Source organism: Dioszegia hungarica (genome assembly GCF_025882075.1).
Source record: "Dioszegia hungarica strain PDD-24b-2 chromosome Unknown MKK02contig_8, whole genome shotgun sequence".
NCBI classification, from domain to species: domain Eukaryota; kingdom Fungi; phylum Basidiomycota; class Tremellomycetes; order Tremellales; family Bulleribasidiaceae; genus Dioszegia; species Dioszegia hungarica.
Window position 1 is genome coordinate 2,183,831 of NW_026515770.1, and position 12,270 is coordinate 2,196,100.

The window sequence follows — 12,270 nt, forward strand, 5'->3', positions numbered from 1 at the left end:
CTTCGAGCTTCGAGATTCGAGACGCGTGCCTGAAAAGCCTTCTGGGCTTGTCAATCATCTCATACATGGCAATACCTGTTCAAAGCTTGTATGCGAGCGGCTCAGGGCCTAACTTTAACGAAGGATTGGAGGGATACTAGCTATTCATCGGGAGCTCCATGCGAACAACGCGGCAGGACGATATGCGGAGCAGCTGGAGACCGGAGAGACCTGATTGTGTCCGCGATCTCCTGTGCCCTTGGACGTCGAGCATTTCCATCGCTTTTGACCTGGGTCTAGCTCTATCCAGCCCTGCATACTGACATACAACCATACACACTCAGTCTATCATACAGCTTACGCTCTGATCGTCTGACCTCACCTTGAGATCTGAGCTCATCCTTCAAGCAGCTTCTTCAGACGCCGGCATGCCCGCCCCGAATCGCGGCTGTACCGGTACACCTATATCCCCCTCAGTACGGACAATCTAAACGTCAATACAGACCATCGATCCCACCAAGGACTGACTTACATGAGAGCACAGGGCACGGAACCTGGTCTTGCCCTATCCTGACGTCTATACCCCGCAATCTCCCCTTCCCCCCAAGGTCCCCTTCCACCCGCCAGGCGGAAGGAGCCGGATCTAGCCTTGCCAGCTCTCCGCTGACTAGAGCATGATGTATGTCTTCCCGGTCCACCAAAGGGGATTCCTCGAGCGCTCGGTTGAGCTGCTCTTGTGCTTCGTGAAGGAGGGAGATGAGACCCGCCGTGGATCGGCCGGTATCGGAGCAAGGCGTGCTCAACCGCTGGCAGATGGGCTCAAGGTTTGCCCTTGCTGTATCTAAGCACAGTTGGCTGATACTGCCCATGCAGGCCTTGATGCACAGGAGTGCTGATTTGCGCAGAGCCAGCGACCCATTGCTGAGGTTGGTGCTGATGGCGAGTCCCAGCCGCGTAGCCGATGCCTCCGGCGCGTCGCGCCCGCTCGTAGCGATGTTGAGTGTGTACATGGTAGGACGTTCGGCGACGACCGGACAAAGGCCGGAGCGGCAGAGGCCCTCAGCGAGTGTTGCCGCCCATGCGCCCACGAGGTTGGGTGGCGACTGGCCATGTGTACGTGTAAAGTCGTCGACGTTGAGACGGATGTCTGAGGGACTATAGATCCGGACATGGTCGAACTGTTGTACAGCTCGCTCCCAGGAGAGGAAGTCAGCCGGCCTGACTCCGCTGCGCTCCTTGAGAGGACCATGCCAGCTCAACGTGGGCTGGGCGTGCTTGGCCCAACTCCCTCGCGGGAGCGCGGACGTCAACCGGTGGAGGAAGGCGCAGCAGGGATTTCGCGAGAGTTTGATGTCCGCCGAGGGGCCGAAGAGGTGGTCGAGGCACAGGTGGTCCGGAGTGCAGAGCTGAGAGAGGAGGAAGGGTAGGGGACTTGTCGCTCCTCGAGCGGCGGCGGCCTTGTCCGCCGGGGGGTGCAAGTACGGCTGAAGAGGAGCGACAGCGAGGAACTCGGCGTTGGGGAAAAGTACGGTCTCGTGATGTCTCGCGAGCGCAGCAGATAGGCGGGGTCCAAAGTGAGGATGCGGTAGATCCCTGATGGTCACCCGTTTCGTCAAGCGCAAACTCCCCATGATTCCTCCCCTCCCGCTCGCCTGGCCGTCTGCCCCGTCCGCCGTGCTGGCCGATTGGGAGAGCGCTGTCAGGATGGATTCATAGTCTGCCTTGGAGTGGATGTAGACGTCCCTGTATATGAGGGGGGTGACGAAGAGGTTGAGTGAAGTGGACGTCCGCGCAAGGGAGCCGAGCGACCGGAATTGATGGGATTGAGCGAGGATTGTGGCTATGCGAAGGAGAAGTTCGGCGGGGAGGATTGCACCAGAGGGGGTATTGAAGCATTGTTGGCGTTGTGAAGTAACTCCATTGGAAAGAGAGGACGATGGGGGGGATATCAATAGCATGCTTTACGGAGTTGCTGTTGTCGTCAGTGTCAAATCGTGTCTGCTTGCTAGTCTTGCGGAATCACCAAGCCAGTCGAGATGTACTGACGGTGCTCGATCTTCTGCTTCGCCACTATAGATAGAAGAAGTAGAAGCTCCATGTACAAGCTGTCCGAGGGACACCGAACAAACATCCAAGGCCGACAAAGGTGGCTTAACACAATATAGTGGTTGCAAACCTGAAACACGCGTCCCCACGCGCCACGGAGCTGAAACACGTATGACGTCAACGGAACACAGCTATTACACAGCTGCAGCTGTAGCAGGCTCTGCAAACGAGGGCGCGGGAGTGCGCTTGACACCCTGGTACGCAGAGCGGCAACATCATGAACGTTACCATGAGGAGTGGACTGGTATCACTACGGTCGGTACATACATATGAGGCTCATTATACTCAGCCAATGGTCCGCCACCCAGGCCTTCCAACCACATTGCACCGGCTGAATGCTGAAACGTGGAAGTCGGGGACGGCTCGTAGGGAACGCGTCTTGCTGCGTAAAGGGTCTACCCATAGAGCTGTGATGGGGTATCGCGATACATATCGATGGCTTTTTGTGTTTCCCGCGTCAATCTCCTGACCCTCTCTAATCGTTTCACGCCTGTGCTTCGTCCCGTCACCGGTACCCTCGCAGCTTGAGTATGTACTCACTGAGCCATCTAATAGGGACGGTCTAGGTGTCAGCTCACACAAAAAGGGGTGAGACGGCGAAACGGTCACCTACAATCGCAGACGGGACAAGGCTCTTGCTCCCGCCCTATCCTTACATCGATCCGCCCATATATCTCTTGTAGGATCTTCACGCTTTCAGGATCCCTGCGCGGTATCGCGCGGAAATCATAAAACTCATAGAGCGCGTGTTCCATGATCGCATCGATGAGTTGTTGTCGACCTATCTTGGGCGCGTACCGTAAAGCCTCGTTGATGACTCGCTCAGCTTCGGGTAGGAGCTGGATGGGGGAAATAACTCGCTCCGAATTCCAGATGCCGCAAGGAAATTTCCCCAGGATAACCTTTTGTTGAATCACGGCAGTGAGCACATCGGAAGGAGCGAGACTCTCGATATCTAAGGACAAGACCTGTAGATTGTAGAGAGCTGATCGAAACGCCAGCTCATCCGCCGGCGGTGTATCATCGGCGGCCAGAGCGACGAGTCGAAATTGGACCGTGTTGTCGGTCGATGATGCAGCCTCGATGTTGACGGTCGTCCGCCGCCTGCATGTGCTATCGTCTTGACTGGGACAGAATCGTGGCCATTGATAGAGCAGCGACTGCGCCCATCTGATGTGCGTGCTATCGTCCAGCTGGCTCTGAATGCAGCCGGGCCAGCCTGGCTGCTGACCCTCCCAGTAGACATCGAGTAGTCTATTCGATGCGTACAGTCGTAGATGGGAGACAAAGCCGGGCAAATCTTGCCCGTGTCAGCCGTACCTGTCGATAGGCACGAGAGGGTGGACCATGGGGCTGGGAAGGAGGGGACCGTGCCAGCTGAGGCTTGATTTGTGGCCAGCCCCCCAGGCGCGTTGTGGAAGGTGATCGTGGAATAAAAGGTCGGAGAACAAACAGCGGGGGTCTTCGATGGGTCGGTCGAAGTCCGCTTCGCTACCGTAGATTTCGTAAAGACAGATGTCGCGGGGGCAGCAAAGCTGCTCGAGGAAACCGCGCGCTGCCTTGGCGAATGTGTACATGCGCCACATCTCAGTGCCGGGTAGGTATGCTTCGAGCGGTGCGATTCGAAGGAGCTTGGAGTTGGGGCATAGGATTGGATACTCCCTGAGACCATCGTACCTGCTCAATGCGTGGGCGAAGCGGGCGCAGTACGATCCGTCAGGTGAATCGCCTATAGTCACCCGTCTGGTCAGCCGGAAATTGTTGAGCAAGCGCTGACGAGCTCTAAGTCGATGGCGCGGTCGGTCGTCGTTACCCTGGATACCCTCGCATTCGTAGCGATTGAGACGATTATGCTCGAGAGCGCCGATTAAAGCAGTGAAGGTGCGCTCTGTCTCGAGGTAGATATCGCGGTAGATAAACGGGATCGCGAGGTCGTATACCTTCTTGCAGGTCCTCGCCAAGGCGGCGAGCGAGCCAAAGCTGTGGTCGGTGGCGAGAGAAATGAGGATCGGTAGTAAGACCTCGTCGGGAAGGGTGTCCAGCTTGCCCCGGTGAGATCTTAATGTGTGAGGGGGTATCGCAGGGGGGTTATCGACGATGTTGGACTGCGTAGGAATCTCTCGAGCCTGGTCTTTTTTCGATGAGGGCTCTGACCTGCTGCATCAGTACCGCCTAGGTTGAGCCTCGGTCACGATTACAGAGTACCCACCCTCTGCAGGCGAGCTATGAGGTCCTCGACCATCATGCTTGTGCCGTCTATTTGGTTGACAAGAGCCGTCATTGTTCGTGATGACGGGTGGGTGCCAGCTTGAGACGGAGGAAAGGTAGGAAGAAAGAAAGGTAAGAACATGTTAGAGAAGTCGTCAATGTCCTGGCCAGGCTTCTTCGGTGAGCACAGACGAACTGCAGACACATTAGCGAGTCAGCTTGGTCCGAGCTCGTGGTCCGCCCCCGAGCACGGCCGGCAGCTACAACCCAATACATCGAATAGAAGTCTACAAGACCGTGTATAGATCGTAACAAGATATCAAAATGATCCGACACCCGACAACTATAGCCAAAACAGATACAAAACCAAACCCTTGGAAATCCCAAACCCGCTCAGATCTTCAAACCCCCTCCCGGTGCCTTGTGCTCGAATGGGCTCCTGAGTCCGTCGCTCGCCATTCCACCGAGGCCCGTATTGGGCACGACGACGGTCAGACCGGGGTTGAGGCGTGGGCGGAAGACAGCTGCTGAAGAACCCGCGAAGGGCATGGCGCGCTGCCGCTTGGTCTCGCGCGTGCTCTCGGAGCCGCTCGAGCCGTCATCCATGGTCGACATGGCGAGGCACGGGCGCGAGATGGGAGTTACCGTGGGCGTGGGGCCGAGGTGGGTGTTGAGGCCTGAAGGGTGGGAGGTGCTGCTCGGCAGCTGGGCGGGATTGGGGTACGCGAGACCGGCAAGCGAGGTGGATTCGGATAGTGACCGGGTGAGGGGAGCGGGCCGCGTAGGACGGCGGATGTGGCTCGAGTTGGTTTTGATGGCGGCGGGAGCTGGGGTCGCGATGCAGAGATTGGCGAATTCTGTTGCGGGGAAGTCAAAAGAGGGTGCGAGGTGGGGCCCAGAGCCTTGCGAGGGGCTCGCGACGGGAGAGGTCATAGTGAGGGTGATGGCGGGAGTGGCACTGGGCGTGCAGTCCGAGTCGTCCGACATGCCAGTGAGCACCCGATTGCCCAACCCGATGGCGGATTGAGGGAAGGTGGTCTGATTGAGGGGAGTGATTGGGTCCGGCTCAATCGATCCACGCCTGGACAGCGAGACGGCAATGGCGGTCATTGGCTGAGGCTGGGGGAAAACGAAAGCGGTAGGGCTGGTGGCGGAACGTCGGACAGAGGGTCTCACGTAAGGAGGCAAAGCCGAGAGCGAGTTGCCCGAGGACATGGGCGAGTCCACCGGGGTGTCCTCGCCGTCCATGGTGTCGTCCGAGCTGACCGAGGTGTCCCGAGAGTGGCCGCGCTCCCGAGCGAGGTCGGCTCCGGTGTACGACCGACCACGCTGAAGGAGGGATGGGCGAGGAAGACCCTTTGACATGGGGAAGGATGGTGGGAGTTTGCGGTTGATTGCCGTCCGAGGCAGAACCAGGCTCGGCGCAGGGGCGGACGAGGTTGAGGCGCTAGATTGAGCGGAGAAGAAGACAGATGGACCGAATTCGAACGCGACCGCTGAGACATTAGCCGGCAGTCATGTGAATGCCCGAGAGAATTGAACGTACGGGAAGACAGGTCTTGCGTCGAGTGAAGGACAGAAGAACCGGACATAGCCTGCCCTTGCAGAGCACCAGAAAGCCTGTCTATTAGCTATTGTACAGGCAGCCAAGCCTAGTGGATAACTCACTTGACAGCTCCATCGATGGTCTGCTCAGCCCCGTGAATGTTCTCCATGCTGTTCAGCTGCCTGCTCATGGAGGCACCGCCGATAACAGCTCCTTTGGGAAGCACCAGGTTGTCCATGATGACAGGTACCATGCTCTCCGACTTGTTGCGCGTGTGACCGCCGAGGGCTTCGCGGGATTCGAGGCGGGCGATGCGGAAGAGCCGGGCGCGGGTCGCAGACCAGGAGTGGGACCAGCCCGACGTGCGCTTGAGGGTGATGGTGTCGTCCGAGTCCATGTCCGTGTCGGAGTCGGAAGACGAAGCGGACGACAGAGAGGAGATCGAAGAGGAGCGGGAGAGGCGCGAGAGGATCTGGGTGGTCATGCTGTCGAGGAGATCCGAGGGGGGAAGGGTACCGGGCGGGTAGGCGCGAGATGCAGCGGGTCGAGAGAGGTACTGAAGAGTCAGCGTTGCCTTCTTGAATCTTGCGAAGACTGGACGTACACTGGAGAGCACATCATCCTCCTCTTCCGTCCACTCCGCCTCCTTGCCGATGGGCTCCTGGCGTATCTCTACGGCCTGTTCCTTGCCAGTAAACATCCCGCCGACGGACGACATGTCAAAGTAGGGTGTGTCGGGGGTCATGATAAGAGGCGCCTGCGCCTGGTTCCAAGCGAATGGAGAGGTAGGGAGGGGAGTTCGAACTTCATCGTTCTGGCTCGAGCTCGCACTGGACGTCAGCTCTGGACAAGATGCTTGGGGAAGTACTCACGAGCTTGACTTGATGCTGAGGCTGAGAAGCTGAGGTCGGCGCTCGTGGAGCGGCATTGTGGACAGAGTGGGTAGGGTAGAGGGTAAGAGTGGGGTAGATGACTATACACAAGTGTAGTCGCGAGGATGGGTCGAGCGAAAGTGTTGGGTGTGAAGAGATGGGGAGATGAGACGAAGGTAAGGCAAAATCGAGTCCCTTATATGACCTGACGTATGACTGTTATTGTTGACCGATGATCGATAAACACCGCAATAGCAAGACACGCCCGCGGATGCTGCTGTGGTGCTTGTTGCCTTGGTAGGGGAATACAGCAAGCCCCGTTGGGGATGCGATGGGTGAGATGAAGGGTGGGAGTGCTGAGCCGCTAAGGAGAGGATGATTGTGAGATGGTGAGACCGGAGGGGATGTGATTGGGAAGGGTGCGTCAATACCGGATTGACCGTGAATGAGGGGGAAGAGTCGAAATGATCGTTTCCAGGTGAGACAGGTCGCAATGAGGCCCTTCGAGGGTGGTCTCGCTATCCGATCTGATGGACTTCTTGTTGTTGTTAATGCTGGCCTATGTACCTGGGCCCGAGGATACCGGCGGCAAGGTATGAGGGATGATGTGCGTGTGAGAGGGATGTGTGGTGAATGAGGCCAGGGACGACGCGTAGAATGTGGGGCCGGAGATAAAACGCGTCCGCCCTTATGAGTGGGTGGCGAATGGAAAAGTGGGGGAGCGAGCTTGTTGTCGTCAAGTTGGCTCTGGGCCTTGTTTCAGAAGCGAACACAAGGTAGTACAGACGAGTGATGCTCTCTAGGAGTTTGGCAGAAGGGTGGACGGTCGGAGCAGAGGAGATGCAAAGTTGGATAGACACGCTGCCGCTGCTGTAGACCGATCGACGGCCGCGACTGCAGCCGCTGTCAGCATCGCTCTAGCCCACTTTCTCCTCTCTTCTCCGCCTTGCCACTTTGATTGCGTCTCTGATCTCACTCCGACGGCCCTGTCGAGGTCATCTGTGGTCCCCATCGCGGCTGCTGCGCCGTTCAAAATCTCTCCTCGGCGGGCTAAAATCAGGGGGACGCGTCTCGACGCGTCGTGAATCACGCAATGTTTCAGGTTCTGTGCCTGAATTTGGCCGAATCTCGGCATCGAAAGGCTGTTCGACTGTGGCGCCGGAGTGGCGCCGAGATCCCGCCGCTGATATATACAAGCGCTGATATGAGAGCGCTGCAGCTGCGACTCGGGCAGCGTCCAAACCAACGTCAGCCGCCGTGTCATGGCAGCCGAGTGCAGAGGATCACAATCGGACAGGGGCATGCATCGGCGATCAGTTCGAGTGTGGCAGGCAGCACATCAAGCTTCCATCTACTGATCTCCTACTCGGCTGTGAAGTAACTACAGGTATTCTCCGCTCCTCGCTGGGCGACAGGCATTATGACGGACTGATGGTTCGACGCGGCTGATAGATCAGCTGAGCCCGGTTCAGTCAGCTGACAAGAGCGGGACTTACACATGATGGTGCACATCCGGTAGGCGCCAGCGGCGAGACCGCCCGCTACCGGAAGAGAGGAGAGACCATTGACTGGAATGTCAGCCCAAGCTTAAAGGGCAACAGATGTGGAGGAACTTACCGTCAGCGAAGTCGAATCCCTTGAAGAAGGTGAATGTGTTTGGGTCGAGCAGCTTGGCCGAGGAGATACTGTCCATCTTCTGGATGACGACGTGTGCGTGACCGACGATTTTGCTGAGAGTCTCAGCCTGGGATTCCACCGCCCATCCAGCAAGATGTACTCACCCTCCCTGCAGTTGTTGAGGAGCTGCATAGTAGTCCGCTTGCGGATCGACGAAGGAGCCCATGATGAGTCCCTGGGTACGGAGAGCGATGGTAAAGTCCTGCTTGGCGGGGATCTTGGCAAAGTTGGCCTGTAAATCAGCTGCTATCTGTGCTGATACCACACTGATCTACTTACGGGTGATTCAAAGACAGCCGTGACCATGTTCTGCGTGTTGGGGATGTCGCCGATGGGAATGGGGTTGCAGGAGCCGCCTTTGACCTGCTTGCCATTGGTGAGCGTCTTGCCGGTGCAGAACTGAGGATCAGCGGATGACTGTGTGGATACAGAAAGCAGCTCACGTTGATGAAGTTGCCATCTGATGTAGCGCTCTGTACCTGGCCGGCGAGAGCGGGTCCGGCAGGTGTCTTCTGGATATTTGCACCTTGCAAGGCTAAGACATCAGTATACGGTGCCCTATGGTTCCAGAGCTGACTAGTGACTTACTGAGACCAGACTTGTCAGTCAGCTTGGGGACAGCCGGACCAGACTTCTTCTGCGCAACATCAGCTATGACGACAGCTGCGAAAGTCAGACTCTGGTAGACTTACAGCAGCAGCATTCCCGGCGTTGTTCTTGGCGACGGCGGCGGCGGCAGACGCAGATGCCTTGGCAGCTGCAGCCTATACGATCAGCATGTCCCTGGTGATGTGAGCAGAAGACTAACCGCGTTGTTGCCACCATTGTTGCCACCATTGTTGCCACCATTGTTGCCACCGTTGTTGCCGCCGTTGTTACCGCCGTTATTACCACCCTGTCCACCCTGCTGTCCCTCACCTCCAGCCTGACCCTCTCCTCCCTGTCTGCCTTCACCGCCCTGTCTGCCTTCGCCGCCGATCCGACCTTGGCTACCAGCTTGACGACGAGTGTGACCGGAGGGAGCGCGGAGGGAGCGATTGATCATGAGATGTGTGCGAGAGGCGGTGGTGAGGGCCTGCAGGGGGAGAGGAAGGGCGGGATCATCCCTTCGCGCGGGCAGTTGGTCGTCTCTGCGCGCCTGGCATCTCAGCCGCGGCTCTACTGGCCTACTGGTAAAGGATAGGGCAGACTTACAAGGTGAGCAGGCCGACCAGCGGCGGAAAGGATCAGATAAAACACAGGTAGAAGAGCGATGAGTTTCATTTCGGGTAGAAGTTGGTGGCAGTCGATGCTCGAAAGTAGGATGTCCGTCGGTTGGTGATTGCTGTAAAGATGTATACGAAGTCCAGCTTGGTATAATTTGAAAGTGTCACAATAGGAGCAAAGTCGAAGTATAAAGAGGTCACCAGGACCGTGTTGAAGAGAGGTGTGGGATGAGGATGGTGAAAAGTAGGAAAGATGCAGATGAGCGGACGCAGAAGGTGAGACCCTGCGAGGCTATATAGGCCTTGGCACCATGCGACTGTAGGTCTCTCGTTCCACATATAGATCTTGGTAGCCTTGTCAGCGCGTTGCAGCATCAGTAACAATAACAATTGGTAAGTTGGTCGTCTGGTCAGCATCAGCAGTGAAGCACACACCTCAAGCTGGACAAGCTAGGGAGGTAACGATCGGTACGCGCGGAGAGAGGCGATACCGAGAGACGGTCTCCCCGCTCTCGCTCAGGCCTACGAGGTTACCTGTCGACAAGACGGATACATGGACACGCTTCGGATCGCCTCGCAACAGCGTCACATCGACGGTTGCCCAAGTGAAACACGTGGTGTGCCTGAATGACGCCCGATTAAATTAAGGGTGGGGGTGGCAAAAAGAGCTTGTTTCGTCGCGACGTGTGTGTATGGGTGTGTGTTTCAGGTGAACCCGCTAACAAAGGTCTAAGCGGCAGTGGGGTTGGGTGGTTCATAGTGACCATCTCTTGCACCGCAGGACTGTCTTATCGATCAGGAACTAGCTAACACGAGACAATAAAGACCTGTCCACCTGATGTAGCCTCTGAAGGGTCCATCTCCTCCATCATCGCCATCAATCACAAGCAATCAATTACTGACTTCAGGCACACACGCTTCCCCCTCCTTTGAGAGCTCGGACACGCCCTTGTGCCCATACGCTAGCCGCTTGATCGTCCTTAATCGCCCTATTGTCCATCACTCAACCTTCCTTTGCGCTTTGGCGCTTCTCGACACACGCTCCGCTCCACATTCCCCGCTAATCTATCGACCCATCACAACCTAAATCTAGCCGCCCGCGATGACTTCCTCCCTTGTCAGGACCCAGCCTTCCCTCCATCACGCCTTATCTCTCGACCACCTCCATCCCGGCGCAGTGGTATATCCCGCCACTCACGTATACGGATTCGAGCCCTACCACCACAGCGCTGACTCCTACGTCGTCGAGACAGGAAGTCACCAGCATCAGCCAGAATTTGAAGGAGTGACAAGTAGAACCTGGAAAGTGAAGCGGAAGATGTGAGCTGGATTCCGGCTTCACGACTTCAGCGGTCTAGCTGATCCATCAGGTCCATCCCCAGACTCCCCCAAGTCCCCAATCGCCGATCGTCCCTTGAGGCTACCTCGACCTCTGTCCGCCCAGCTCCTCGCTCCCGTCTATCCCTCACCAACCTCATGACCTCCTCGCGTCTCCTCCGGCGCCTCTCCACCTCCCCTACCTCCGAGCGACCACCTCCTCAGCCTATAGCGTTCAGCCCTACTCGTACCGGCTCCAAAGAGGCAGTCGCACTCGGCGAGGGTCGTCCCCAGCAGTCAAGGAGTTCGCGTCCACCCATAGCTCGATCGAGCACGCTACCTAGCCTGCCGAGTCTAGACATGGGATGGGAGTTGATCGAGGGAGACGAGGTGCTGAGCGAGGAGCCGGCATCGATCGGCGCGGGCGAGAAGCCAATTCCAGGGCTAGGATATGATACCCTCATCTCTCCTCAAGACGCGTCTGTCCTCCCCCGCCGTATCCCCATGGCTTCCACCGCCGTCCATCATTCCCCTCGCGACATCCCTACCCTCACTATGCCCACTTCTACCTCCACTTCCGAATCGGCACCTTCGTCCCCTTGCCAGCGGGTCTGGCTCTGCACCCCTCCTCGACCCGTCGCGTCTCCCGTACTCGCCGGCCCTCGTCCTCAGCGTCGGCCTGCCCTGACCACCCGCGCCATCTCTACCGCGCGCCTCGCGAACGAGTTCGACGAGAATGGCGCCATCGTACACATCTCGGTCCATTCGGAGCGGGTGCTCGCTAAAGGATCGGTCGCCAAGTCCGCGAGCTGCTGGAGGGAGAAGTATGCATGCTGTCCGGATGAGGACGAGAGGGCGGAGATGGGGCTAGCCCTTGCGCGGAGTCAGAGTGCCGCGTTGCCCGAGATGTCGGCGCTGATGGGCGTCGGCGGGAGACCGGGACACGCGAGGGCGGATACGACGGGGCATGCGATGGGTCTAGGGGCGTCCGCTTCGACCTCTGCGTTGGGCGATAAGGGAGGATGGGCGAGGGAGTCATCTTCCCGGGAGCCGTTGCTCGAGGCAGGAGAGAACCTGGAGGAGCTAGTCGGCTGCATCGGCAAGCGGAGGAGTTGGAAGGCGCTGAAGGACGAGTGAACGGAGGTGTCTGTGCGGAAGGGAAGGGAGGTGTTGATCTGTGCTCTGTCGGTGACAATCTCGGGTAGACATCTGTTAATTGATATCAAGGAATCGGAATGGGGATAGGGTATCTTGTATATAAGTTGTCGTTTTGTTAGTATCTTTCCTGATGAGTTGAAACGAGCGCGATGAATAAGCTGTGTCGATGACCAAGCCGAACGCGCGGCCCGGCCGAGTTCCA

At 57.6% G+C, this 12,270-nt stretch overlaps 4 protein-coding genes across 4 annotated transcripts; 1 reads left to right on the forward strand and 3 right to left on the reverse strand.

Annotated features, from left to right (window-relative positions):
- Window positions 1–452: 452 nt before the first annotated feature.
- Window positions 453–1,937, reverse strand: MKK02DRAFT_44540 (uncharacterized protein; the record flags this gene model as incomplete). The annotated part of the gene is made up of 2 exons (XM_053092979.1): window positions 453–466; window positions 512–1,937. The coding sequence occupies 2 exons, from the start codon at window positions 1,935–1,937 to the stop codon at window positions 453–455; spliced, it is 1,440 nt and encodes a 479-aa protein (XP_052945621.1).
- Window positions 1,938–4,686: 2,749 nt separating this feature from the next.
- Window positions 4,687–6,767, reverse strand: MKK02DRAFT_44541 (uncharacterized protein; the record flags this gene model as incomplete). Its single annotated transcript, XM_053092980.1, has 5 exons — window positions 4,687–5,789; window positions 5,840–5,913; window positions 5,962–6,395; window positions 6,444–6,669; window positions 6,712–6,767. 5 exons carry the CDS (start codon window positions 6,765–6,767, stop codon window positions 4,687–4,689), a joined length of 1,893 nt encoding a protein of 630 aa, XP_052945622.1.
- A 1,306-nt stretch (window positions 6,768–8,073) lies between these two features.
- On the reverse strand, window positions 8,074–8,882 carry MKK02DRAFT_26481 (uncharacterized protein; the record flags this gene model as incomplete). The annotated part of the gene is made up of 6 exons (XM_053087204.1): window positions 8,074–8,156; window positions 8,208–8,279; window positions 8,329–8,441; window positions 8,493–8,620; window positions 8,668–8,787; window positions 8,832–8,882. Coding segments are annotated over 6 exons (567 nt in total), but the record flags the coding sequence as incomplete, so codon positions are not given.
- Window positions 8,883–10,695: 1,813 nt separating this feature from the next.
- Window positions 10,696–12,047, forward strand: MKK02DRAFT_44543 (uncharacterized protein; the record flags this gene model as incomplete). The annotated part of the gene is made up of 2 exons (XM_053092981.1): window positions 10,696–10,913; window positions 10,964–12,047. 2 exons carry the CDS (start codon window positions 10,696–10,698, stop codon window positions 12,045–12,047), a joined length of 1,302 nt encoding a protein of 433 aa, XP_052945624.1.
- Between the last annotated feature and the right edge of the window lie 223 nt (window positions 12,048–12,270).